Source organism: Armigeres subalbatus, chromosome 1 (assembly GCF_024139115.2).
Source record: "Armigeres subalbatus isolate Guangzhou_Male chromosome 1, GZ_Asu_2, whole genome shotgun sequence".
NCBI lineage: Eukaryota > Metazoa > Arthropoda > Insecta > Diptera > Culicidae > Armigeres > Armigeres subalbatus.
In genome coordinates this window covers 289,846,317-289,870,199 of record NC_085139.1, presented here as the reverse complement: position 1 = coordinate 289,870,199, position 23,883 = coordinate 289,846,317, and the positions used below count along the sequence as shown (strand labels likewise).

Here is a 23,883-nt window from a genome sequence, read left to right as displayed (position 1 = left end):
TTCTAACGATTCCCAAATCCACATGAAAGGATGGTTGGCGTCATCATCACCATACCATAACCATAATTATTTTTTATCGATTGCAAAAGATGGATTATAATTTTTATGATTTCCGTCGCATTCTTTGGATAGCTGAAGTGGCACCGCAGCTGATGTATCAGACGCTGTTTTAGGCCGGCTCTAACATAAGGGAATAGACGCTCGATTGTCATCGACAGACTCGGGGTAGTGTAAGATTGGAACTTGTGTAAACTATTACACCCAGTTCTTTTTACACGGTTGGGTTTTAATCGATCAAGACCTTTAGCGTTAATGAAATTATGAGTTGACCCCATGAAAAAAATCTCAAAAAATCAAAGAAAATTCAGGTGGTATCGTTTTCGCTCAAATCCCGAACATGACTCATATTCCGAACATTGGCGTTTTAGCACCCTAAAACTAAGAATTTCCTCGGTTTTTCGTAAAGAGAACCAAGGTTGCAAAAGTATGCAAGATCCTATGGACAGAACTACGCGAATATAGTTCAAATTACCTTTTAAATGCGAGTGTTCAGAATATAAGTCATATGTAAAAAAAATATTGGGTGTTGCTATGTTGACTTTCCTTCTCATATGGCAACACAGAATTTTGTAGTCGTGTGGCAGATAATAATAAAACATGGCTTTCCGACAAAGCTGATTAGTCTGATTAGAACTGGCTCATTTTCAATAGGAAATAATGAAACCCCGTAGAAAAAGGCAAACATTTTCTCATACAATAACACAGATGTATCTGCCGGACAATCACTCAGACAACAACCTTATGCTACCTACTTATGCCGAAATTTCTTCCGACGCACTGTTATCCGCTTCTCGGACGCTTTGGCTCTACGGGTACTGCAGCCCGGATCTGTGTGGTTAGTCACATCATCGTTCCTGATATTGAAGCTTCACCAACATAAATACTTTTGTCGTCGACGGTGGATCTGCCCATGTTGGGCCAGATGATCACAGCACAATAGGTAGCCTTGTTCGAGCTTTGATCTATGATTATAATCACTGGCTGTTCTATTCCAACCCTGGGTGCTGCGGATAGAGCCGCTTTTCTGCTCTCAAGCGAGTAGAGGGATGTTTTGAAATCACTCCTAATAGCAAAATTATTTTGCAGTTACTTGGTTGTTAAACATTTCCCGCTTTTTGAATTTCTCTTTCCATGCTGCATGAGGGCGCACAAATGTGCGAGACTCTACATGACTACGATGGTTACATTCATTCCCGCTCAAATCAGCTGCTGAATATCGTGAAATTTCGTAACGATTGCTTTTAGTTGCATTTCTACTAATGTTCCACTCGAAATATAATGTAAAAATATTTATTACAAAGAATACAAAACTCAAACTGAGATTATTTTTTTTCCCCAAATAATAACAATACTTCTCAATATAAGATCTAAAACGAACATAACCACAATCTTCAATGTTTGGCTCCGGCACAATAGAAAATTTTGGCTTCAGTTTGACAACCAAATCGATTCTATTCGCACCACCCAGTTCCAACCCACAAATTGCAGCTGGTTAACACAAAACAAAAATCATCACGCAAGCCAATGTTTTCATGGGGGCCAACGAATGGTTAGTCAGGGCGTCCTTGAACCATAGGTCCTTGCCCAACCAGAATCGGGGAACCGACCTTAGAAAGCAAACCGGCAAAAGCAGAGTCGAAATGAACTCATATTTATACTTGACCCTTCCCTCATTCCGGCCCCGGACGTGGAGTAAAACCAACAACACTAGAGGGTCGAACGTATTGAACTTTGTAGTTGGAAATAACCTAAAGGTTTAGTTGACGGCTCACAGCTCCAGCAGCAATCTGACGGCCGCGATAGATTCACCAAAAGTCTGTCGCTGGATCGTTTATCAAACTATAGGATGGTCCAAGAATTGGATCTACACAGCCCTCATCAAACATCGAAGGTATTCTTCTTCTTTTTATTGACATTACATCCCCAAACGCCTCGCAGCTGTTCATTAAGCACTTCCACATTTATTAACTGCGAGGTTTCTCAGCCGTTATTGTCGGGCCGCCACCAAACCGGACCGCGCGATTGAGCACTCGCGCTGCGACGCGAGTCGCGACAATTTGAAATATTTCATTAGTAGTGCGCATCATGCACGCATGGATGTACTATCATGCGCACTAATCAGAAATGAGTTGCGACGTCTGATAACTGCAGATATTTCATTTTATTGAAAACAAATTTTCGATTTTCTACTACACACGGAATATCATGAGGCTAACACGATGATACTTTTATGCCAAGTGAAGTCGAGACAATTTCCAATCCGAAAATTGCCTAGACCGGCACCGGGATCGAACCCAGCCACCCTCAGCATGGTCTTGCTTTGTAGCCGCGCGTCTTACCGCACGGCTAAGGCGGGCCCTCCTTAGCCGTGCGGTAAGACGCGCGACTACAAAGCAAGACCATGCTGAGGGTGGCTGGGTTCGATTCCCGGTGCCGGTCTAGACAATTTTCGGATTGGAATTTGATTGGAATTCGGGGGATGCGAATTGCCTTAATGCAGCATGCGACGAACCAGTGACGAATGCCACCCTATTGCGAAAATTATTATTAACTCTCTTGGCCCTGATAAGGGCCGAAAATTAACTCCTTTCGGGGAACTGGTTGACCGAGGGGGTTTCTTTACTCGAAGACAAAACACGCACACACACGATTTCTTCAAGAACATTGCAGTTCTTTCTCTTGATTTTCTACAACTTGTTTCGGCTCGATACCAATGCCGGCCGGTCTCGGCTCAACACTGATGCCGGTCGGCCTCAGCTCTTCATTGATGCCGGCTAGTTTCGGCTCGACTCTGCTGCTGCTGCTGCCGGTATCTCCTCGGCATTGCTGCGGTGTCGGGTCTGTAGAATGGGCTGCTTCTGGAACATTTTCTGCGGCTGTACTGGCATGCTTTGGCTGATGGTGGCCTCGGCGCTGCCGGGCCGAAAAGCGGATGATGCGAACGATGCTGTTTTGCGAAAAGTTGCGAGTGCTGTCGAATCGATGCTGCTGTGGCTTTGCTTGTCCCGGTTAGAATGAAAGAAAAATATCCCGTTGGAAGTTCTGAACAGAATGAGAAGGAAAAATTGCGTCACCCTCTTTTATGGCTTATTTTGGTGCGCAGTTGCAGCTTATCCGCTAGCGTCTGCACCCATCAGAATCAAGCGAACAAATGACGCGAGGAACAAGCGGCACCCATATTTATAGGTTTCAGTGCAGTCAATGTTTTGCTTCGAAAACAGTTTTAGGCCTATTGAAACAAGTTTTTCGGGTCATATCGAGTATGAATATGAAAGGCATACTTAAGATCTGTCGATTAAGGGGTTTTTCGAAGAGATCCGTTCACTGGGACAAACGCTATTATCATTCAAAATCTTTCAACACAGCGTAACGCAGTCGATTTAGAAATATTGAAATGACACCCGGTATAGTGAAGAGAGACGTAAGTCCTACTCCAAAATTAAAAAGCTTTTCGTAAAACTAAGAACTTTCATTGGAAATTCTGAAGAATTTCTTTCGATATCTCGAAAATACTACCATTGAAATTCTGAATAAAATTTGGAAGATCTTTTTGTAGAATTTCTTTGACCAGAGGTCGCACAGACTGAATACTTAACACTTAGCATTAGACTACGAACAGGACATTCACACAGCACCCAGTGAACCAGCGGAGCGTTTTCCAGTTCACGAAATGTTTTCTTCTTACTAAGGCGGGAATCAAACTCACACTCCATAGCTTGCAAATACGCTTAGACGACTGACGCCACGAACCACACGGCCACGAAGCCCACCAGGTGCAAACTCAGAATTTTCCTGGGTAAATTATATAGAATTTCCTTTGGGAATCTCAAAGAATTACCTGCAGAAATTTCCAAGGATTTCCTGCTGAAATCCACAGAATTTTATTTTGAAATCAAATGTTTTGACAGGAAAAGGCCGTTTGTTGTTTGACCCAATATGTCATTAATCTGAAACTTGACTGGCATTTGACCAAAATAGTCATATGGCCGATAATGTCGTTCGGCCGAACAGATCATTTGGCTGAAAAGTCGTCTTATCGAATAGGTAATTTAGCCAAAAAAGCCAAAAGGTCGTTTGGCATAAAAGAGCCATTTGGCGGAAATGATCATATGGCCGAAAGTGTTGTTTGCCCGAACTGTATGTATGTATGTATGTAGTTAGCCACCATCCTGGCTGGAGTCTTGCTCTGCATGCGGTTCCACTCAACAGTAAGGTCAAATTTCAATATCGTTTTGAATTCAACAAATTGCTGTATGAAGGGCCAAAAATGGGGGTGGTGGACCTGTAAGCAGAGGCACTTACACGAAACCAAAAGAATAATGAAATTTACAATACTTGTCAAGTTTTCCACGGGATGGTTTGTTGGAAGAAGGGCGCGTCAACTGGTTAACGACTGTTGGAGATAAAAGTATTAGACACGCACGACTAATACTTTCCTTCCTTGACTCCGATTGGCTACCACTTCATTGTCCAGTTGTAACTTAGTTGATGCCCTGATGCACCCACCCAACCCCTTCATATTTACAGTCAAATCAGTAATGTAGTAAGAGAAATTTAGGCATGTATATCGAATATATGAAATAGTGGTCTGGTAGAGAATCCTATAAGGCTACGGTGCTCCAATACCTTGCTCTGAAACATCAATTTCATTGTTAATTTCGGCTATAAATAACTACTTCCTGTAAGCACAACTTAAGAATGTGGTGTTTCGGTTGAAGAATCACTGGTTCTTGGGCCTGTATTGGAAAAATCATCCCTGACGACAAAAGCAGTGTTTAATTTATTGAAAAAATGATTATAGATATATACAATATATAATTTAGCATATGTAATAAAAAATAATATGAAATATATTTACGATAAGCAGCAATGTGATGATGATGATGATACCAGAAAGTGTTGTTTGCCCGAGCTGTCGAAAAAACTGTTTGACCGAAAATGCTGCTTGGCGTTGGCCTTGCTTGGCGAAACCTCGTCCGTTACATAAGGTCGAAAACGGTTTGGTCAAAAATGCCATTTGGCTAAAAGCGACGTACGGGTGAAGATCATATGGCCGAACTGATAATTTGGCCGAAAAAGACGTTTACTCCGACAGCTCATTTGTGGCGTTTGGCCGAACGGGTCAACGTTTTTCGCCAAATAATCCGATTAGCCGAATAACATTTTTGGCCAAATTGCTTTTTCTGATAAACTACCGTTTCGGTCAAATGGAATTTTCGACGACAAGGCCTATTCGACCAAACGACCTGTTAGAGCATATGGCTTTTTTAGCCAAATGACTAGTTTGGTCGTAGCGTCAAACCGTTTTCTACTTAATAACCGTATCGAACAAATGGAATTCGGCTAGATAGCTTTCGGCTTAACGTATTATTCGGCCAAGTGGTATTCGGTCAAATGACTTTCCACCGAATGATTTTCAACCAAACGACCCTTCGTCTTTTGAAAATTTTCTCGTAGAATTTCCGAAGAATTACTAATGGACAACATAAAAAATTTCACGTAGAAATCCAAAGAAATTCCGAAAAAAAATCCAGAATTCCATTGAAAATAGTTTTGTGGAACCTAAAAAAATCAGAAAGAAATTCTATTTAGTGGAAACTCCGGAAAATTCTCGACGAGAAAAAAATTCGAAGCATGCATGCCCGGTGGCATAGGAAAACTTCTAAACAATTTCCCGTGAAAATTTCAAAGAAACTCCGGTGAAAACTTTAGAGCATTTCCTGTTGAAAATTTGAAAAACTTGGAAGAATCTCCTAGGACAGTTCATTAGATTTTTCCGGCGAAATTTAAAGATTCTCCCGTTAATGTCTTAAAAATATCCTGAAAAAAAAACTTTGCTTGACGAACGTAATAAATAAATCGTCAAGCCTTCGTCGACCAAAATTATGACAAACGCTGCCGCCGACCTATAACGGTAGCCAGAACCCGTGAACAGGCCAACGGGATATTTTATTAGATTTTATATAACTAGAATAAAGATTATTTGAGCGAAAGTTAAATTTTCAGCGACAACAAAAAATGGCTCGATTATCCGGAGTGAAATTTTTTTCAACACTCCGGATAATAGAGTCCAGCCTGTATTCATCAATTTGGATAAAATCCACGGTATTAGGTAATGCGCGGAAATAGGGCAGGTCACGGTATCAATCTCAGTAAAATGTCTGTATTCGTCTGTATGGACTATGGAGTCTATGAGATACAGGAATTAGAAAATTATTCAAAACCATGCACTTTTTACAACGTAGAATATCGAGGATTCGGGAATCAAAAAGTCGGTGTTAGACTTAGTCGAGCCAAGTACGAGATACTGAAGTCGGTCTTACTGTTGAGGACGAAATATGTATCTGTATAGTTTCAATCAAGTGGTAGAATTAAATGGGATACAACTAGCTCGTCTTATGACAAGTGAGGGTATTGCACTAAATAGCCCTAAATAATGTTCTTGTCAATGTGTATGTTGTAACTTTAACATAAATTGTTAATATGCAATTTCCTTATTGAAAATCTGTTCGGAAATCCAAAAGAATTCGGTTTGGAAACTCGAAGATAAAACGATTCGAAGGAGAGATACAGAAGAAATAATTCCGTTCGGAAACCTAAAGAACGGAACGGATTTCTTTTGCGTTCACAAACGGAGAACCTTTACTCTTCTGAACTCTTTTCGGTTTTCGAACCTGTTGAATTCTTTTTGCGCATTCGAACAAAAACCTTTGTGTATTCCGAACGGAATCTCTTTCGTCTTTCGAATTTTGTTCGGAATCCCAAATAGATATAGATTTGGTATCCCTTGTACAGAAGCAGAAAAAAATCCATTCAGAAGCCCAGCTGGCTGCACTCTGGAGTCCAAAGTAAAGACGATGCGAAATGAGTTTTTGAAAAAGTGAAGTGTTCTAACACTGTTTATACCCAAAGCTATCAATAGAACACTTACTTATCCCGATGCGTAGATTATGAAAGAGACCGAGTTCGCGAAGTGCGAGCTCTATTATAAAGCTATAATACTATTAACCAAGCATTCCGAAAGTCTAAAAAGACTCCGTTCGAAAGTAAAGTCAAAAATAATTTCATTCGGAAACCCAACAAGATTCTGTTTGGAAGCTCAAGAGAATTCCGTTCAGAAGCATAAAGAGATTCCTTTCGGATGCCCAAATAATTCCGTTCGGAAACCCAGAGAAAGGAACGGGCTTCTTTTGGGTTTACAAATGGAGATCTTTTGATCTTCCGAACGTAGTTTTTTTGGCTTTCGGAAGGAACTCCTCTTGCGCTTCTGAACAAACTCGTTTTAGGCCTTCGATATGAAATCACATAAGGATTCTAATCGAAAAAAGATTGCGTTCAGAAGCCCAGAAGGCTTCAATTGAAAGTCCAAAAATATTCCTTTCAAAAGCTCAAAAGTATTCCGTTCTGAATTCTAAAATCCAAGCTAAAGTCCAAAAGGATTTCATTCGCAAGCTCAGAGGAATATCTTTCGAAAGCCATAAAGAATTTCGTTCAGAAGCTCGAAGGAATTTCGTTCGTAAACGTTGGAAAGGCCAAAATAATTCCGTACGAAAGCTCAATACGATTCTCAGGTCACAAAGATTCTCGTTCAACGGACCAAAAAATCGTCCGGAATTTCTATAATAATCTGTACAATAGATATTTAAAAAAAATTTACAAAATTCTGTGTGGACGAAATACGTACGAACGGATAGCTTTTGGGCTTTCAATCATCAGTGTGGGCTTCAGAATGGATTTATTTTTCTTTTTTCTTTGTTTAGCGATGAGATGGATATATGTACAGTGAGATGGAGATCGGATCACACCAAATATCGGCAACATGCTTTATGGCCAAGTCTTGGACTTACCACAACATTTTCAGCACCCTTATTTCCCACCGACTGGCATAGGATGCTATGATTCAATTAGATCAATGCTCGTCCACTTCACTCACGCTTTCAATGCCTGCTGTGCATATGCACAGCCAAGATATTTAACAAAAAAATGGTTTTCGTACGGCCGAGTTGCCGAATAATATGCAATTAAATGTAAGACTTGTTGGTGATGGTTCCGTTTCTTTTAACACCAGATCTGCGAATTGCACCTTCCTGAGCTATGCCTCTGCGTCCGACAGTATTTTTTCGTCGTACCCCCGTTTCTTACACCGGTGGAGTTTTTTTCTCAGCCCTCCCTAGTTTTTTATATCGTATATTTATATTTGCAAAATTCAATATCGTTCTCTATTTTGTCATGTAGCCGTCACTAGCATGCGGCTCCTGACCGGGTGTTTCTCATCTGTCGCTCTTTGGCACTCCACATTAAAAACCAGCCTTTTCCTTCTGTGGTACCAAGTACCTCTGTGACTGGATTTGTTGCCACAATGCGTTCAAATTTTCTCCAGTTTCTCCTTCGATTCTTTCGTCGAGATTATGAGCGAATTGCTCCGCAACGCGACAGTCGCTGTATGTTCAGCCGCATGGTTCTCTCACGCCTAAAACCGGTGATGCTGGACAGCCTTGCGCGAATCTTACATACCACCAGATAGTGGTCAGAATCGATATTTGGGCCTCGGAAGGTCCTCATATCTAAAACATCTGAGAAATGCCGGCCGTCCACTAAAACATGATTGATTTGAAACGTCCATTTGGGTATCTCCAGGTGTGCTTTCGAATATTCTAGCGTGCAAAATAGATGCTAAAGGCAGTCATTCCTCTGGCAAAATTGACTAGCCTCAGGCCGTTATCATTGGCAGTTGCGTGGAAGCTCTCCTTTCCAATGACTGGGCGAGAGAACACTTCCCTTCCGATCTGTGAATTTGTGTCGCTGATGCTGTATTTCACGTCATGTTTCGGGCATTATCCGTAGGTCTCGTCTAGACGCGCTCAGAACTCATTCTTCACATCATCAGGTATATCATTGGTTGGTGTGTATGCATTGATCAAGCTGTAGATGAAGAACTTGCCCTCAATGCTTAACACGCAGATGCCATCACTGACCGGCCTGCTTACCAAGCACAACGAAACCAACTCCATACACTGCATTCTCGCCGCTTTTCTAGTAGATGGGAAGATGTGATACTTGAATGAAGTACCCGCAATCGGATTAACTGCGTGGAATTCCCGTTCTCCTGTTCCACGCCATTGGACTTCCAATCTCCACCTTCAACTTTTGCAGGTCTCGAGCAGTAGGAGAAACTCGTGCATGTCCCAACAGAGTCCCAACAGCTTGTACCGAAAAATATAATTCAGGGTATTTCACCATCAGTTTCTAATATTCTGCTATTTCTGTAGGTTTTCAATTTTTCTATAGTCCGCCAGTTTTCGTTCGTTCAGGTGAAAAATCCTCATTAGGTTTCGTATTCGATTCTTCCGCTGCTGACTGAGCTTCCGCACGTCCACTGATTTCGTCTTATCAGTTTATCCATGTATCTTGTGTGTTATTTATTCAATTTCGACCTAAAATCTGTTGACGAATCATCCATTTTACTAAATTATCTATTACCGACTGAAATTCGCTTCCATCATTCGACAAAATGTCCTTTCGATTATTTTTTTTTTGTTCTTTATTAAAGAGATTTTCAGCCCGAGACTGACTCATTTCTTTCCATTCGATTAAATTTTCATTCGAACAAATGTCCCTTCGATCAAATGTCCCTTCGACCAAATCTCCTTTCTACTAAATGTCATTCGACGAACTGTCCCAAAGCCTGACTTTACTATGGTTTGCTTGCATTCCCGCTTCAATCAGCTGTTGAAATTTGGTAAAATTTCGTAACAAGTGCCTTTTAATTGCTTCGTTACTAATTCATCACTCGAAATATAATGGGAAAAAGATTGTTACAAAACATACAAAGCTCATTAAATTTATTTTTCTCTACTTTCCAAATAATAACAATACTTCTTAATATAAAATTTAAAAGGAACATAACAACAATCTTTAATGTTTGGCTCCGATACAATTTGAAAGGCATTGGCGGAAATAACGAGGAGTTAGGGGGGCGTAGCCCTCCCTAGAAAAAAATAGCCCCTCCCTAGGATTATGAGCTTGTTTCTCATTTCTGAGGTAGATTCCCTCAGCATCTGAGAAGAATTCTCTTCGGAATCCAAGAGGAATTCCCATCATAATCCGATAAGAATTGTCATTGAAATTACTAAAGAGTTCCTTTCAGAATCATCGAAGTATTCCACTTGGAATCCAGAAGAATTCACACTGGATTTGTTTCGGTATCGTTGAGGGATACCCTTTAGAATTTGAGGGGGATACCCTTCATAATCCATGGAGAATTCGCTTCAGAATCTCGTTGATTTGCCTCAGAACTCCTCCGGAACCACTCAAAGATTTGTTCCGGAATCGTTCGGAGATTTGTTTCGGACTTCCTTGACGATTTGTTTCAGAATTCTTCGACGTTTTGCCTCGGAATCCCTCAATGATTTGTTTTGGAATTTCATGACGATCGGAATCTCTGACGATTTGCTTCTGAATCTCTCGACGAATTGCTTCGGAATCATTCGACAGTTTGGTTCGGAATATCTTAATGATTTAGTTCGGAGTCCCTCGATGAAATTCTTCGGAATCATTTGACGATTTGCTTCGAAATCCTTCGATGATTTGCTTCAACATCTTAGAGGATTCCCTTCGGAATCGCTGAAGGCTTCTTTTCTGAACCTCCGAAGGAATTATTCGGAGTCCCTCGACGATTCACTTCGGGCTCCCTCGGCAGATTACTCCGAAATCATTCGAAGGTTTGCGTCTACGTCCCTGGTACATTTTCTTCGAAATCCCTGGAACATTCCCGTCGGAATTCCTGGAGGATGGAGAATCCCTAGAAGATTCTCATTGGAATTCTTGAAACATTCCCGTTGGAATTTCTGGAATATTCCCTGCAACATCTCCTACAACATTCGCTTTGGACTCCTTGGAACATCCCTGGAGGAATATTGCATTATTATTTTATTTTTCATTGGAGATATCTAAAATATTTATGAAATTTGCAAAAAAAAAATATCGACTGTCTATCGGTGGGAACTTGACAGCGATCCGTCATATATTGTCCTTTGAGTGTGTGGGACAAAACCCGAGTGCTATTGATCCGCAATTGCGGTGGTTGGACCGTATTTACCATACCACTAAGACAACTTACCCCGTTTGGCATAAAGTCATTTGGCATAAAGCCGTTTGGCATAATGCAATGAAAATGATCTTATTTTCAATAATTCTGTATTCTGTATGCAACTCAAAGCTGAACTTCAACATAAGTGCTGTCTAATGACTCAGCTCGAACTTACTTGAAGTAGCTCGACATTACTCGAGAATTTTTAACAACGAAGAGCTGTCAAACTACTTCGAGTAAAATTTTTTTCAATGAACGCTCACCAAGCACAAGAAACATTTATTTGGTATTTTTTTTCTTGGGATTAATGCAAGAAAAAACTAACTTTTCTTTCTTTGCGGAGCTGTAGCTTCTGTTTTGATAATTGTGATCCATTTGACAGTCAAAATGTCAAAATCCTGAGCTACCTCAAGTTGCTCGAACTTGCTCAGACTACAGCTTCCAATCTGTTTCAAACGACTCGAAGTATGTTGCAGTCGACTAAATGGATGCAAAAAATGAGCTTGAAAGCGATTGAAATCTACTTTTTGCTCTCATCAGACTGGATTATAGACTTCTGGATATTGGGCAAGACGCATGCTTTCAAAGAAGGCAAGTCAAGGTCCTGAACAATCGCGTAAGGAATGATCACCCTTTTTGCATTGAACCGAGCAAATGAGTGCTTTAAAAGAATGGTTACATTACGTGTTTCGAACAACCATTTGATTAAAAAAAAGGATTCGAAAGAAAATTCAATAAAACAGATCTATACTGAAGGAACAGCCTATGTGCAAATGAAGGAAAAATTCATATTGAAAAATATGATTTATATAAATGCCAATAATAACTATTCTGAAAGAATTGTAATTTTTCTGAGTATATATTTTAAATCAATTATGTCAAACGACCATTAACGATTCTATCCGCACTAGGGTCAGACACAGTTTTGGGCCGCCCTAACATGGGGAACAGTCGCCCAGGTAGATTTGATTAAAGTCCCTCCACTCCTAGGGGCTAGGGGCTTGGGCGGCACACGGTCGCTTTGATAGGCCCTGCTTTTGCAGATACATACAGCTTTTTATAAAAGATCAACAGAGCCCATTGCAAACCCCGCCACATCGTAGGCAGGCTCACAGGTCGATAAATTTTTTTACGGTAAAATTTTGAAGCTCCCTATAAATAATGGCATTACCAAGAATGTTTATGTTAATTTGGTAAATTTTAAGAAGATATTTATTAAATGTGTTCAGTTGTGGTTATTGTTAAATACTGGTGGTGATAACACATTAATTCCTTTTTTAAATTTTTGTGTGGATTGAGTTAACAATGTTTCAATTGTCTTGATTTCTTTTATTTTTATGTTTTCTATATTACCTAACTTATTCAAAATAACCCTATGTCTGAATGAATTTAAAATACCTAATCCAATCATCAAATGAATAATTCTCGCTTAACTTTTCAAAAGGACCTAAGTAACATTTTTTTCATGAATTAATTTGAGTACTGGAATCAAAAGCTTTCATGTTGTTCTGTTGATTGCGCTATTCAAATTAATTCATGAAAAAAATGTTACTTAGGACCTTTTGAAAAGTTAAGCGAGAATTAAACGAATGAATTAATCAAATCCAACGCATATTCACTTCTATCTAAGCGCTGATGCAACCACGCCATTAATTTTCTCGCTTCCTTGCCTTCTATGATCATTTCGTTTCTTCATCGCGATAAGTCTAACCATCGTTTTTTAATTGCTTCAAATGACTCACCGAATAATTTACGAAAAAAAAAACGCTTTTAGATGCGTTAACAAACAATCACCCATTCACTAATGATCGTTGCCGATTTTTTGTTTTCATTTTCAAATCCACCCGTGCAGACTCCAGCCAGGTTGTGCTCCGCCAGAAGCACCACCACCCCCATCATCAGCAGGTGGCGCCCGGCAACGGTGCACTCAACATCGACGAAGATGAGCGCAAAACTCGCCGGATATCGTACCTCCGGGCGACGGCCACCGAGAATCTGTTCCAGATGATGGAGAGTAGCGACCCGTCGGATAGCAGCCCGATGTCGTTGCCGGCGGACACACCCGACACCGAGCCGGAGGGGGGCACCCTCGCTGACATCGGGTTGCAGCAACAGCAGCAACAACAACAACAACTGCAGCCGCTGAATTTGCAACCATCGCAGCAGGCGTTGAGCTCCGCTGGACAGCAACCGCAGCAACTGAAAAGGTACGAATCTAATGCTAATAGCGGGATGATGAGTAATAATAACTGGCGGGTTGGAACGTTTCCTTGTCCGATGATTAATCGCGGGATCATAAATTGTTGAATCGGTGCCTTAATTGTGGTTGTGCCAACCAGATTGGTTCGGTTTTAGGAGGGCGACTCAATTCTAATCACCAATGATTGTCTTGTTGTTTCTTTCGCGTGACCCGTTTAATTGTCATCAAATTTACTAGCGCGTATCGTCCCTGGCGTCGGCCGCGTCTAACCACCGACATCCAGCCGCTCCGGAGATTGTTCGACGAGTTGGCTCCGGTGGTGAACCTACCGCCGATCTTCGAACAGCAGCCATCGTCCCAGCAGTCCTCGGAACCGACGACCCCCACAACTCCCACGAACGTCCCCATCGAAACCGGCTCGGCGCTGGATCTCACCAAGTTCGACAGCGACGGGGAGGAGTTGGAGCTGAGGCGTAGGATGTCACCACCGGTCACCGGCGGCTCGAGCATATCTGCCGTTCCGAAACAGAAGAGATCGGCCTCGCTGACGGCGGCCATGCTGACCAGCCAGCTCAGCGGAAGCACCATGGGAAATCTGCACGTGATCACCACTACGTCGGCCAGCGGGGTCGTCACGAGGAGCTACTTTTTCGCACAGAGGTTCGCGCCAAGGCTAGATGTTTGCTGCTGCAGTCGTGTTGAGTGTTTTCGGTCGTTGTTTTGAGGCTTTCCGTAACAAGATTTGGCGAAAGAGTAGATTGATGTAGACGGGGGGAATGGTCAGCTAGTATGCATCCAGGAAAATATCGTTTGGCCAATGTGGTCCTTGGCGTTCCAGCAGATTCTTGTTAAAAGATTTCGATTGTATCTAATTCAGGACTTTGACAATATACTTTTTGGGATTTTGGCAGAATCCTGTCAGAAATCTGTACTAGAATCCGGAAGTAACCAGCTGTATGCAGTTCGGGATCCCAACATAATTTTGTTAAGGACTGACAGTAATTTAAACAATCCGGACCCCTCTTCAGGATTTCGATAGAATCCTTTTCAGGATTGTCAAAATTATGCTTAGGATTCCGATAAAATTTTGATTATGTCGAAATTCTGATCCGGCTTCTGTTGCAATCCTGAACAGGATTCTGCCGGAATACTGAACAAAATTTTGACGGTATCCTGAACAGGATCCTTTTGGAATTGTAAATAGGATTATGTCGGAGTTCTGAACCGGATTCAGTAGAAATCCGACACAGAATTTCGTCAAAGTCTGACACAAAATATTGTCGAAATCCTGAAAAGGATTCTATCGGAATTTTGAACATGGGTCTTTCGAAACAAAAGATATTTTAGTTACTAGATAAAGATTGTCGCTTCGGTTCCCTTTGTTCTGCTGTCCGAAACATGTGTGGTACATACCTGTCAAATCGTATGGATTTTTCTTCTTTGACATTTAGCTCCCCTATCCTCGCCAGCAAAAGATGTTCCGGACAGCGACGACAGCGACAATCTTTATCTAGTAACTAAAATATCTTTTTTCGAAACCCTAAAGAGTATTCTTTCGAAATCTTGAAATAAATTCTGTCGGAATCCTGAACAGGATATTTTTGGAACCTTGAACAGGATTCTGTCGGAATCTTGAACAGAATTTTTGTTAAACCCTGATCCTGTCGATTCTGTCGGAGTCCAGAACTGGATTCTGTCGGAGTTCTGACCACGATTCTATTGGAATCATGCACAGAGCTCTGTCGGAATTGTGAACAGGATTCCGTCAGAATCTTGAACAGGACTTTGTTAGAATTTTGGGTCTGTCGGGATTTGGAAAAAATCCGGCCGGATTCCTGAATAGGATCTTGTTGAAATCCTGAACGGGAGTCTTTCGGAGTCCTGAACAGGATCTTGTTTAGTTCCTGAACGGGAGTCTGTCGGAGTCATGATTAGAAGTCTGTCCTAGTTCTGAACACGATTCTGTCGGAGTCCTGCGCTTGACTCTGTCGGAATTTTGAACAAGATTTTGTTGGAATCCTGAATCAAGTTCTGTCGGAATCTTGAACAGGATTCTGTTGGAATCCTGAACTGGATTCTGTTGGAGCCCTGAAAAGGATTGTGTCGGAATCCTGAACAAGGTTCTGTTGGAATCCTGATCAGGATTCTTCCGGAATTCCGAACAGGATTTTGACATGATGAACTTATAACCACGAAAATAAAGATTATAAAAAAATGAATAGGATTCTGGTTAAATCCTGAAAAAATGGTCTTTCGCGGTCATAAACAAGATTCTGTCGGTGCCATGAAAGGGATTCTGTCGGTATCTTCAACAGGGTTCTGTCGGAATCTTTAGCAGGATTCTGTAGGAATCCTGAAAAGGATTCTGTTGGAGTTCTGAACACGTTTCTGTTGGAATCCTGAACAGGATTCTGTCGGAATTCGGAAAAAGGTTTTCTTTGATTCCTGAGCAGGATTCTGTTGGAATCCTGAATTAGATTCTCTTGGAATCCTAAACAGGGTTCTGAACAGGAAACTCTCGAGGTCCAGAATAGGAATCTCTCGGAGTCATGATTATAAATCTGTCGTAGCCCTGATTCTGTCGGAGTCCTGAACAGGATTCTGCCACAATCCTCAACAAGATTCAATCCTCTGAACAGATTCTGTCGGAGTTCTGAACATGGTTGTTTTGTCGGAATCGTGAACAGGATTATTTTGGAATCCTGAACAGGGCTCTGCCGGAATCCTCAACAGAATTTTATCGGAATCCTATACAAGGTCCTTCTGGGATTTTGAACCGATTCCTGAAGAGGATTCTTTCCAAATCTTGAACAAGATTCTGTGAGAAACCTGAACAGGATTCTATCGGAGTAAATATTAGAAGGCTGTCGAAGTCATGTTCAGGAGTCTGTCGGAGTCCTCAACTGAATTCTGTCGTTATTCTCAACATGATTCTGTCGGAGTTCTGATCACGATTCTTTTGGAATCCTAAACAGAGTTCTGTTTGAATCGTGAACAAAATTCTGTCGGAATCCTAAACAGGACTCAGTGCGTATCCTGAACAGGATTCTGTCGGAATTCTGAACTGGATTTTGTCGGAATCCTGAAAATGATTTTTTTTCATAATTGTGATTAGAAGTCTGTCGGAGTCATGTTCAGGAGTCTGTCATAGTCTTGAACAGGATTTTGTTGGATTCTTGAATTGAATTCTGTCGGAGTTTTGAACACGATTTCTTTGGAATCCTGAACAGGATTCTGTCGAAATCTTTAACAGGATTCTGTCGGAATCCTGAGCAGGACTCTGTCGGAATCCTTGATAGGATTCTGTCGGAATTCGGAAAAAGATTTAGTTTGATTTCTGAACAAGATTCTGTCGTAATTCTGAACAGGATCCTTTTAGAATTTTCTCAGTATCCTGAACAGGATTTTGTTGAAATATCGGGCAGGATTTTTTTTCGGAATCCTGAACAGAAGTCTTTCGGATCCATGATTAGAAGTCTGTCGGAGGCATGTTCAGGAGTCTGTTGTAGTCCTGAACAGTATTTTGTCGGAGCTCTGAACACGGTTTCGTTGGAATCCTGAACAGGATTCTGTCGTGAACGGGATTCTGTCGGAATTCAACAGAATTGGTCCTAAACAGGATACAGTCGGAATCCAGAACAGGTTCAGTTGGATCTCTGTACATGATTCTGATGGAATCATGAATCGGATTTTTTGGAATCCTTAGCAGGATTCTGTCGGAATCTGGGACAGGATTTTGTCGGAATCCAGAAACAGATTTTGTCGGAATTCTGAACTGAATTGGATTCTGTCGGAATTCCAAACAGGATTTCCTCGGAATCCTGAACAGGATTTTCTTGGAATTCTGAATAGGATTTTGATAAAATCTTGAAAAGTATTTTTTTCGGAATCGTGATTAGAGGTTTGTCGGAGTCATGTTTAGGGGCCTGCCATAGTCCTGAACAGGATTCTGTCGGAATCGTGAACAGGACTTTGTCGGAGTCCTGAGCCGAACGGTCTGTGTGCCGAATAAGAAGTACGAGGTAAGAAGTGAGAAATGACAAGTGTGACATGAGAAAGGAGTAGTGAGAAGTGAAAAATGAGAAACAAAAAGAAGTGAGAAGTACGAAGTAAGAAGTGAAAAGTAAAAAGTGAAAAGTGAGAATAGAGAAGTGAGAAGTGAAAAGTGAGAAGTGAGAAGTTAAAAGTGAGGAGTGAGAAGTGAGAGGTGTGAAGTAATAAGTGAGAAGTGAGTAATGAGAAGAAAGAAGGAAGAAAGATGGGAAAAGAAGAAAAAGTGATGGAAGAAAAAAGAGTAAAGGAAAAAAGAAAGAAAGATTAGAAAAAAGAATAAAGAAGGAAAAAAGAAGAAAAAAGGAAGAAAGAAGGAAGATTGAAAGAAGGAAGAACGAAGGAAGAAAGAAAGAAGGGGAAAGAAGGACGAAAGAAGGAAGAAAGAAGGATGAAAGAAGGGAGAAAGAAGCATGAAAGAAGGAAGAAAGAAAGAAAAAAACGGAAGAAAGAAGGACGAGAGAAGGAAGAAAGAAGGACGAGAGAAGGAAGAAAGAAGGAAGAAAGAAAGAAGAAAGAAGCAAGAAAGAGGGAGGAAAGAAGGATGAAAGAAGGAAGAAAGAAAGAAGAAAAAATTAAGAAAAAAGGCAAAAAAAGGAAGATAAAGGGAAGAAAAAGGAAGAAAGAAAAAAGAAAGAAAGAAAGGAAGAAACAAGGAAGAAAAAAGAAGAAAGAAGGAAGAAAGAAAGAAAAAAGAGGGAAGAATAAAGGAAAAAAGAAGGAAGAAAGAGGAGAGAAATAAGGAAGAAAGAAGGGAGAAAGAAAGAAGAAAAAAGGAAGAAATAAGAAAGATTAAAAGAAGGAAGAACGAAGGAAAAAAAAGAAGGGGAAAGAAGGAAGAAAGAAAGGTGAAAGAAGGGAGAAAGAAGCATGAAAGAGGGAAGAAAGAAAAAAAAAGACGGAAGAAAGAAGGACGAAAGAAGGAAGAAAGAAGGACGAGAGAAGGAAGAACTAAGGACGAGAAAAGGAAGAAAGAAGGAAGAAAGAACGAAGAAAGAAGGAAGAAAGAAGGAAGAAAGAAGGAAGAAAGAAGGAAGAAAAAAGGATGAAAGAAGGAAGAAAGAGGAAAGAAATAAGGAAGAAAGAAGAGAGAAAGAAAGAAGAAAAAAGGAAGAAAAAGGAAGAAAGAAGGAAGATTGAAAGAAGGAAGAATGAAGGAAGAAAGAAAGAAAGGGAAAGAAGGACGAAAGAAGGAAGAAAGAAGCATGAAAGAAGGAAGGAAGAAAGAAAAAAAAACGGAAGAAAGAAGGAAGAAAGAACGAAGAAAGAAGGAAGAAAGAAAGAAGAAAAAATGAAGAAAAAAGGCAAAAAAAGAAAATAAAGAGAAGAAAAAAGGAAGAAAAAAGGAAGAAAGAAGGAAGAACAAAGGGAGGAGGAAGGGAGAAAGAAGGATGAAAGAAGGGAGAAAGAAGGATGAAAGAAAGAAAAAATAAGGAAGAAAGAAAGAAGAAAGAAGGAAAGAAAAGGAAGAAAAAGGAAGCAAAGAAGAAGAAAGAAGGAAGAAAGAAAGAAAAAAGGATGAAAAAAGGAAGAAAGAAAAAAAATAAGGAAGAAAGAATGGAGAAAGAAGCATGAAAGAAAGAAGAAAGAAGGAAGAAACAAGGAACGAAACGAATCATGAACCAAATTTTTTGGAATCTTGAGCAGGACTGGGACAGGATTTTGTCGAAATCCAGAACAGGATTCTATCGGAATTCTGCGCAGGCTTCTGTTAGAATTCTGTCGGTATCGAGGACAGGATTTTGTCGGAATCAAGGAACAGATTCTATCGGAATCCTGAACATGATTCTGACGGGACTCTGAACATGATTCTGTCGGAAGACTTAATTCTGTTCTGTGTCCTGAACATTGTCGAAGCTCCGCCAGATTCTGTCGAATTGCTGAACTTGATTCTGTCGGAATTCAGAACAGGATTCTGTCGGAATCCTGAACAGCACATTCAAAAATTTTCACCGATCTCGACTGTGCGAATCTCGTTTGCTACTTTATCAGCAGACGTCATGCACCGAGCGCTTGGCTGTGCGGATCTCGGCAAAATAATTTATAAAAGCCGGGCTGAACTGAGTGTGGGGATTCTGTTTAATTCCCACACATGATTCTGTCATTGTCCTGAACAAGAATCCTCAACAGGATTCTGTTGGCATTCCGTTGAAATCATGAAAAGTTTCTTCCATTTGCGTGTCATAGCAGAAGTTAATTGAAGATTTGTAGAATCTTATATTTGTGTAAATTTCCCCAGACGCTCAAAAAATGAATAATCGCAACAGGTTCTTGTCGGAATTCCGGACAAAGCTCTTTCGGAATCTTGTCCAGAACGCGAACGGAATCCAATTCTGATCTCCCCAGTAGAATCCTCTAATAAGATTAATATTTTTTTATAGACCTCACAGATACCCTGCATCAATCTAAGCCTCTTAAAAACGCCACGAGTTCTTCAGTGTTGCTTCACTCTCTGTTGTTTAATTTATTGCTGCGTTTCACTGCCCTCCCACATACCCTTGAAAACTTTTGAGTAGTCACAGGCTCAAGATTTTCCGCTGTAAATCCAATCCGAGTAACGAATACTAGGCTTGATATTGTATTAACACGTTTTCAATCTGTAATTTTCACGATCGTATTTGTAATTTGAGTGTAATAATTGCCCATCGTTTTCACCTTTGCATCCGAACGTTGCCATTGGCAACGAATTTCTCAGTAGGCATTGACATTGTTCATCCATTCGGCTCATGTAAACATCCATCACGAATCATCTCGCATAGCTGTCTCACTTAGCTCTACACTCCATCTCATCCGCCCAACACGCACTGATGATCATCTTCACGCATCAATGTTAAGCATTTTCGTCATCATATTTTCACGATCTCCTCAGCATGACGCATTAAATCATAGCCCGAAAGAAAAAAAATCAGACCAAAACTCGCAAAGTGACGCAGAGTGATGCAATCACGTGACTTTCACTCGCAAGCAACTTCGCTCATTTCCACACACACGTCATAACTGATTGTGTTTGATGAAATTGCCGGCGCCCATACGCGCGCTCGATATATTGTTCCTATTTATATTTTGTTTGCCTATGGCCATCGCATTTTATTCCTTCTCGCTTCGTCTCCATAAACATTTTTTTATTGTTGTTATAACACACCGCATCTCTTGGAAGCGGCCAGGCTGAAAAATCACTGACACGGAGCCTTTTCGGCCGAGAAAAGTACATTACCATGACGACGCATTACCTTCTTAAGGACAAGGTTCACTGAGTTAAACATTTTATTCGCGATGTTTGGACAGTTCTTGCTCCGATTACTTTGTTATACTTTTTTTTTTGCAAACAACACATTCGTAAGCTCGCGTATGGCGTTACGTATTTTACAATTGTTTTAACGCCGATCCGTATCACATTTTGAGTAAATCCATCATCATCCTCATCACCATCATATTCATCTTTGCCCGCTTTGATCTTCCTCACTCGAGTAAATGCTCACCGAAGCTATACGCTTTTTTAATAACTCATCCGTGTTGATGTGTTGATGTTGCCACATTTATGTAACAAAATGCCGAGCGCACCCCTCTGTAACAAGTGTCGAAAAAAAAACCTCCCAACTAATAAAACGACGCCTCACATCGTATTTTTTTTATCGTCCCTTTTTCCCCTGACAGCCACAGTGCCAAGTCGAAAGCGCTGGCGCACTTCCGGGACTCGCCGGCGGATCCCTCGGTGCCGGTGCTGCGCGAGGGCGAACTCAACATCAAGGTGACGCTGATCGACGGGAAGCGCTCGCAGGACCGCAGCTGGCGGACGGTGCACGCCGAGCTGCGGGGCAACCGGCTGCGGTTGACGTTGCTGCGCGACGCCGGGAAGGCGTCCACTCAGGTGGGTGTTTTTATGTTTTCTTTTCTCCTATCGATTGACGAAGGTATGATTTTGATTCGCAAGAATCCGGTGGAGTTCGAGTTTGAAACTTGATCGTCGGTGACAACCTTGACCGTGATCGCTAATGCGCCGAGTGCTATGAGCTAATCATGGCGGGTTCGAAACGTGGCCGAGAACATAATTGTAGGGTATTTATAATTATTATTAACAAATTTGAATTAGGGGGTTTGTCAACCTTGATTGGGATTTGGGATATGTTTAAATAAACCATGATCAATCTAGTTAATAACTACTTAGACCCTCTAGACCTTCAGCATTTGGGCAGTTTAGAGCTCTATGATATTCAATCATAATTCAATTTCTTGGTTGCTTCCAATTTGTATTTGTATAGGGGCAATACTCCAAAACGCCCATCAAACGCTAAATAAAACGCCTTTTTCTATTTTTAATGACATAAAACATTATTAATAGAACAAATTCAATACAAAAATCGTGCTACGTTTTATTTGGTGGAATCTTCATGATTAAAATGATCATTGAACCGCGAACAAATTCCAAAGCAAAGCCATGCAGCAAGTAGGGTTACTGCTCCTGGACTTCATCTCATAGCTCCGATATTGGTCTCACAAAAAAAACCTATGAAAAGGTATTTGGTTTGTTTATTATTTTTGTGATTTTTTTCAGCAGTGAGCACGCATGTTAGCAAAAAGAAGCGACGAAATTGGTGCCGTATTTCTTTGTTTCGCGATGAGATGAATATATTTTCAATGAGATGGAAAATGGAACAGCTCCCCTAATATACTAATCAAACTATCTGACCTTTTCGAAAGCTATTACACCCAGGTTTTTTTTTTACACGGTTTGGTTTTGGTCGTTTAAGACCTTCAGCGTCAATGAAGCAATGAGTTAACCCCACGAAAAAATTCACAAAACAAAAAATCAAAGAAAATTCAGGGGGTATTTAAAAAACTGTGAAAGTTCAGGTTAACCGAGAAATTAATGAAATATTCCGCCAATTACATACCGTCGTCGGGGGTGACAATGTGTCAAATGGGGGTGAGAATGAGTCACTGTTTCAAGTACTCAGAATGCTTGTAGAATATATTGGATGTATCTGAGGGCAAGAAGACTAAAATATAAGAGACCTTTTCGAACAATTTTGCTATCCGACCTTCAGGCTGCCGGTGAGAGCGATGACCCATTCTCACCTCCGATGGCGGTATGCTTCATTTATTCAAGCTACAAAACGACTACGAGGTAGCAATGAAGTGTTCGACCCACGAACCCACGACGATTGTACGACAATTCCCCGAAAACCAATTCCCCGAATGCAATTTTCCCGAATGCAATTTCCCCGAATGTAACAATTCCCCGAATGCAATTTCCCCGAATGTAACAATTCCCCGAATGTAACATTTCCCCGAATGTAACAAATCCCCGAAAATAAAGTAGTTTTTGCAAACACATAATTGTCATCGACTATTGACGCCCGAACAGAGCAGCGTTCAAAGATTTGTTCCAGAGTGTCTCTTTGGAGATGCCGAACATGACCAAATCTTTCGATAGTATTGTATGCCCTTGATCTTCCTTACTGTTAAATTATATATCTTATTGTTAAATTATAAAGATATTATAATAAAGTGTTTCCTATTCATTTTTTTTTCTAAAATATTCGAACATAGGCTGAATTTATTTGGTGGAGCAGTATCGCGAACAGAAATTCCGTTTGAAAGCATAATGGTAAAAATTTGCGAAATCAAACTCCTGTCATATGTAAGGTCTATCTCTTCTTAAGAATTTACTGTAATCGTGGATATGAATCCTTAAAAAAATAATGCGTATGCCCGGAATAGGGCAATGGTGAATGTGATCCCTTCTTTAAAAGTAGTACATCTACTCGGAATAACGCAATGGATTAATTTGATCTCTACTTTGAAAGTAGATGTTTTTCCAGAATAATGAAGAAGTGAATGTTATTCCTTCTTTAAAAATCTGTATCTACCTGGTCTATGGAAACGGTAGATGTGATCAATTCATTAAAGTTAGACGTTAGCTCGAAATAAGCCAAAGTAGAATGAAATTACCTTTTCAGAAGTAGGAATTTGCCTGCAATAAGGTTATGATAAATGTAGTCTCTTCCTTTGATGTAGACGAGTTTGGCTGGAATAGATATAATATATGAGATCGCATCTAGCAATAAATTTCAATTATATAAGCCGAAAAAAATGATGTGTTCATTCAAAGAAGGCAATATCTCCTCCATTGTCCTTATAGTGCGTAGACGCGATCATTTAAGGAAGGCATTATCTCCTTCCTTCGCTTTACTCCAGGCAAACGTGTACAATTGAAGAAGGGTCTATCTACCCTCTTTGTCTTATATCGGGCAAACGTGTTCATTTTAAGAAGGCATTATTACTCGTCTTCCTCTAATACCGGGCGAAGCGATTATAAAAAAAAACATTATCCTTTTCCTTCGCCTTATACCAGATCACGCAGTAATTTTCTTCCTATATCTCTATCCTTCTTCCTTATTTTTCCATTCATTCTTCCTACATCTCACTTCGTATTTCGCTCTTTCTCGCTCCTCACATAACACTTCTTGCATCATATTTTTCA

General features: G+C 40.6%; 1 protein-coding gene across 3 annotated transcripts in view; it reads left to right on the top strand.

Moving 5' to 3' along the window:
* The window catches only part of LOC134207700 (uncharacterized), a 322,256-nt gene that overhangs the window by 206,614 nt on the left and 91,759 nt on the right, over positions 1 to 23,883 (top strand). For all 3 annotated transcript variants that reach the window (XM_062683514.1, XM_062683512.1, XM_062683513.1), the window contains 2 exons: positions 13,002 to 13,356; positions 21,054 to 21,267. In XM_062683514.1, coding sequence (XP_062539498.1) covers positions 13,002 to 13,356; positions 21,054 to 21,267 — 569 coding nt within the window. The remainder of the gene's footprint in view (positions 1 to 13,001; positions 13,357 to 21,053; positions 21,268 to 23,883) is intronic.